The following is a 4,887-nucleotide window of genomic DNA, read 5'->3' as shown; positions in this document are numbered from 1 at the left end:
AAAAATAAACTGTGCTTATATATATTTAGATTTTTTAGTAACAGAATTTACTACTTACGTGGAATCTAGTTTTAAATTTTCCATTCTTATCCTAATAAAACTTTATTGAAGTTCATAAAAAACAAAAATAAAAAAATTTAAATATGAAATTGTCCGTAAACAGCTCAAGACAAGTCAAAATATTTTAAAATTTTATCAAGTATAAGAATTGGTAAAATAAACATTCAGTGAAATTGTCATGTATTTACAGTTATTTGTTTTTAAATTACAACAAAATAAGTAAATCGCTACATGGAAAATCGAGTGAATCCAATGTTGTAAAAATTTTAATTTTAAACGCTCATAAAAATTTAATTTGACTTTCTTATAGACATTTTATTTTTTTTTGATAAACGTAGATAATCTTATAAGGAATCTTGTATTACATTTTAACATCTTAGATTTAAAAAGAATAATTTTTACGAATTCTTAACTTAAAATAATTTGCTAATTTTTGTGATTTTTCCATATTTTGTCAATTTTTGAACTTTAAATGCTAATAAAAAAAACTGTGACTAAGGATTTTTAATTTTTTTCAAATGTCATTGGAAAAATATAGTAGAAGCCTTGTATTATATTTTCAAGTATTCTTACTCAACAAATAACGTTTTATTGACATCCATAAAAAAAAACTAATACAATTGGAAACTGAAAATGTCCCTAGACAGTTCAAACAAATCAAAATACTTTGAAAATTTTATCATGTATAGAAAATAGAAATATAAACAATCAGTGAAAATTTTATGTATCTACGGTCATTTGTTTTAAAGTTACACCAAAAACCAAAGTCGATTTTTTGAAAAATCGATTTGGCGTAAAAATTCCCGTTTTTCCTTAATTTTTCTTTTGTTTTTCACGGCGCTTTTGAAAACTACTATAAAAATATTACTTTTGACCCCCCAAAATACCAACTAGATTCACTTTCCTATCAGAAAAGATACTGTTGAAGAAAATCCAAGCACTTTTTATTGTCCTAAAAGGTGATGACAGAACAAAAAAAAAAAATAAAATAAAACACACATCATTGTAAAATCAATACATTCATCGTAGTTCCATTCAGAATCTAAAATGAAAACAATATTTACTCAACACGTGAACATAGTTCTTACATTTAATGCCGATGGGTATGTGCAATATTATATTAATATGTTTTTAATTTTCAATAGATTTATTACTATTATAATCGTTATAACCTCAGATACGAAATAACATACAACATAGTCTTCGAACAAGACTTTCATTCAAAATAGGTAATAAGAAAATAAGATTCCAAACGAATATAATATATTTTATAATTAAAACGTTCTATATACGCGGCACTGAAGATTATATGAAATTATAAAAGCGTTATCAACACAAACCAAATTTAAATTCCAATATATTTTATCGGCCATCAACGGAAATCATATTATTATAATAAAACTTTTACAATATTATAATATTATTGTTTACATAAAAACCATACTTTGCTGTTCGTGCAAACTTGATGTTAAGTTTTTATATGCACATACAGTCTACACAAATTTTATTTAAACAAACTTTTCGTTTTTAATATTGACATTCAGTAGCGTGTTATATTGATTGATTTTGTTGCCTTTGGACGGATTATGTGTCACATTCAACAGGTGAAACTTTAATAGAAAAAAAAAGACGTTATCCACTAGATAATGTACACCTAACTCATTTTCGTCATTCGTGGTATTTTTTACAGATCAATTGTTTTGCGGAGCTGGAAAATGTATAGCTGTAGAGCACATTTGCAACGGCGTGTCGGATTGCGAATGGGGACAAGACGAACGGAATTGCGGTAAATTATCATTTTAAATAATATTTCTTGCCTCGGGAGAAAAAAAACATAAACACACAATCACACGCGTAATATTTTGAAATGTCACGAAAACGAGAAAACGCATTTTCTCGTATGTATAATGTATAATATGTATGTACCCTATGCAGTCTTGTAAAGAATACTTTCATTTTGTATTCGGAATACGCATTCAAATAAATGAGTTGAGTATTTCGAATACGTTTCGAACACATTAAAAAAATATATGTTCTGAATACTATTAGAATATATATTTTCAGTTTTGGAATGGTTGGATATTAGCGTGGGTCAACTACATATTTCATTCAAAAAGAAAAACTAAAAATTGTATATAACTTATAATGTGCAAATGTTTAATAGAAAAATTTGTTTTGTCACGTTTTTCGAGTTCAAAATAAATATTTTTCATGAATGAAAAAACACAAAAAAATTGTTCAGAATAAGTATTCGAATAATTTTTTTCAAAAAGTATTTACAATTGTATTCGAGTAATAAAAAAGTATTTGAATACTTTTATTTGAATACATTGATTCGAATACTTTACAAGACTGATCCTATGTGTGTGTGTATATTATTATACAGTGCGACTTAGTGGCGAGATGGGAGTGCGAGGTGAAGGGATGCTGGAGCTTTATTCGCCGAACACGACGTCGTGGCGACCCGCGTGCATTCAGAGTTGGGATTCAGACCTGTCGGCCACCATAATTTGCAACATTCTTGGATACAAGTAATATCTATATGATTTCGCCCATCCCACCACCCCACACACGTTGTATATCGATTACGTAAATCGCATACAACTTCGACATGCCCCACTACTATATTAAAATAATATGCATAATATATAAGTCATATCGATTTTTCAGTATTTCTCTACAATAATATTAGGTACAGTAGACCCCTGTCGTGTCAGCCCTCGGTCAGTCCACCACTCCGGTTAATCCGACAAAAGTAATATCGCCATTTAGTATACAATATTGATATTTATAGACATTTGGATTTACCGATGTATATCGTAGGTACCTGGTACATATAAAATTCGGTCTATGAATGGTTGTAGCCAATTTGGGATGTGGCCGTTTTGGCGTGGCGACAATTGGACATAAAAAAAAAAATCATAATCAGTCAATAAATATATCAGTAGTAAAAATTTAAAAATGAAAACACAATATCAAAAAAAGTTATAATACACCCAATATAGATCAGTAAAAAGTTCTTTAAATATTTAAAGAAAAATTTAAAAATGTTAAAAACTAATAATTTAGTATTAATTGAAATTTGAATGAAAAGCAAAAGTTCCCTACTAATTATTATAATATATACATGTCATATACGTTTGTAACATTATTAATATTGTAAATTGTAATCATACCTATTATAGTATTTATATTTTATATATCGGCTTGTAGCATAAATTATAGCTTTTGCGATAACGCAGTTCCTGATTCACACGAAAATGGTTATCAACTGACACCTCGGTATTTTCATCGACAATATTATATTATAAATTACAGACTATCTTCTAAAAGCATGCTCGGCGAGAACAACAAACTTTTGGCCTCCGTTAAGTACAACCAATCAGAAGAATACTACGACGAAAACAAAATGACCGTTTACAGAGAAATCCGATACTGTCCGGATTCGTACTTGTACCCGTCTATAAGTCTCTTGTGTACCAATTTTGGTAAGTTTCTTTTTTTCATTTGATTTCATTTTTTACAATTTCATGGAAAACACCATTTAAGTAGAATAGGTACATTTGCAAAAAAACATCGATATAATAAATAATAATAACGACGGGGGTCTTCCTTATTAGATTAGTCGTACTGCAGTGTGATCTCTAAGCTTACTCACGACTATTTTTCCTTAATTAATACATTTATTCAAATTTAGATTTTTTTAATATTTATGTAATATCATATTTTCTGGTAAGCACTTGGATTTTTGCCAAATGAAAACCGCTGTTATACGTATAGTATTATTTATTAAGTATACATTGATTTCTTTGAAAATGTTTATGTAAATAAATTAAAATTCTAACAAATACTTAATTTATAAGTTATTAACTTCAATGAATACTTGGGATATGATGATTTTAAAATTATGAAAATGAAAACTAATTATTTACAATTTTATAATTTGGGAAAAATGGCCAAGTATTATACGCACTACTTGAAATATTACATCTATTTTATATTTTATGTAAAACTATTATCAGAAATTATTCGTTTTAAATTGTATTTAGATTTTAGAACAGTAAACATGTTCAAAAAAAATTATCTGATTAACAATAATTTACAAAAAACTGTGGTTTAATAGAAGCACAGAGGTTTATAAATTATAGGTATCATTACGAAATATTCCTTAGATAGTATAAAAAAATCTAAACATTTGAAAATGCAGTCTTTAAATAGATTTGAAAATTCTAAAACCAGAATTTGAATAAATACTTACATTATTAAAGAATAAAGAAGGGTGTGATTCGCCTTGTATACGTTAGGTATACTAAAAACTTATTCGTGTTTATGTGAATTTTATACTATGTAAATTGCGTTTTTAGAGAAACAGTATAATATATAATTCCAGAACAGAGGTAGATATTAGTGGTGGGCATATCCGGATTTCACGGATTATCCAATTAATTCAATCTAACTCTAATTTGCTGATTAATGATTCATTTTATATTCTTACAAATTTAATTCTGTTACGTATTTTTCGAACAAAGATATTATTTCCGACGCATTTTCACTACCAGTGTTGTTTTGCGCTTAGCTGCAATAAAAACAATCACCCAAATCTTTAAATGGTTTCATTGAGATGACAAGCACATTTTTTACTTGTAAAAATGTATTATAGATATATGGTAGTTTTCGAAAAATATTAAGCGATTTATGTTTTAGTTTTATTTTTACATTTTTTATAAAATCTGAATCTTTTATCTCCACGATCTATACAATGTATTATACGAGATTAGCCACGGTATTATAATAGTAACACCGACAGTTAAAATATATCCTACTCTT

At 27.4% G+C, this 4,887-nt stretch overlaps 1 protein-coding gene across 1 annotated transcript; it reads left to right on the top strand.

Moving 5' to 3' along the window:
- Positions 1-1,550: 1,550 nt before the first annotated feature.
- LOC115033600 lies at positions 1,551-3,737 on the top strand. Its single transcript, XM_029486441.1, has 3 exons — positions 1,551-1,846; positions 2,447-2,591; positions 3,379-3,737. Exons 2-3 carry the CDS (start codon positions 2,464-2,466, stop codon positions 3,569-3,571), a joined length of 321 nt encoding a protein of 106 aa, XP_029342301.1. The 5' UTR covers positions 1,551-1,846; positions 2,447-2,463; the 3' UTR covers positions 3,572-3,737.
- Positions 3,738-4,887: the final 1,150 nt, after the last annotated feature.

The sequence above is a fragment of the Acyrthosiphon pisum genome, chromosome A1 (genome assembly GCF_005508785.2).
Source record: "Acyrthosiphon pisum isolate AL4f chromosome A1, pea_aphid_22Mar2018_4r6ur, whole genome shotgun sequence".
NCBI classification, from domain to species: domain Eukaryota; kingdom Metazoa; phylum Arthropoda; class Insecta; order Hemiptera; family Aphididae; genus Acyrthosiphon; species Acyrthosiphon pisum.
This window is presented reverse-complemented; position numbering and strand designations above follow the sequence as displayed.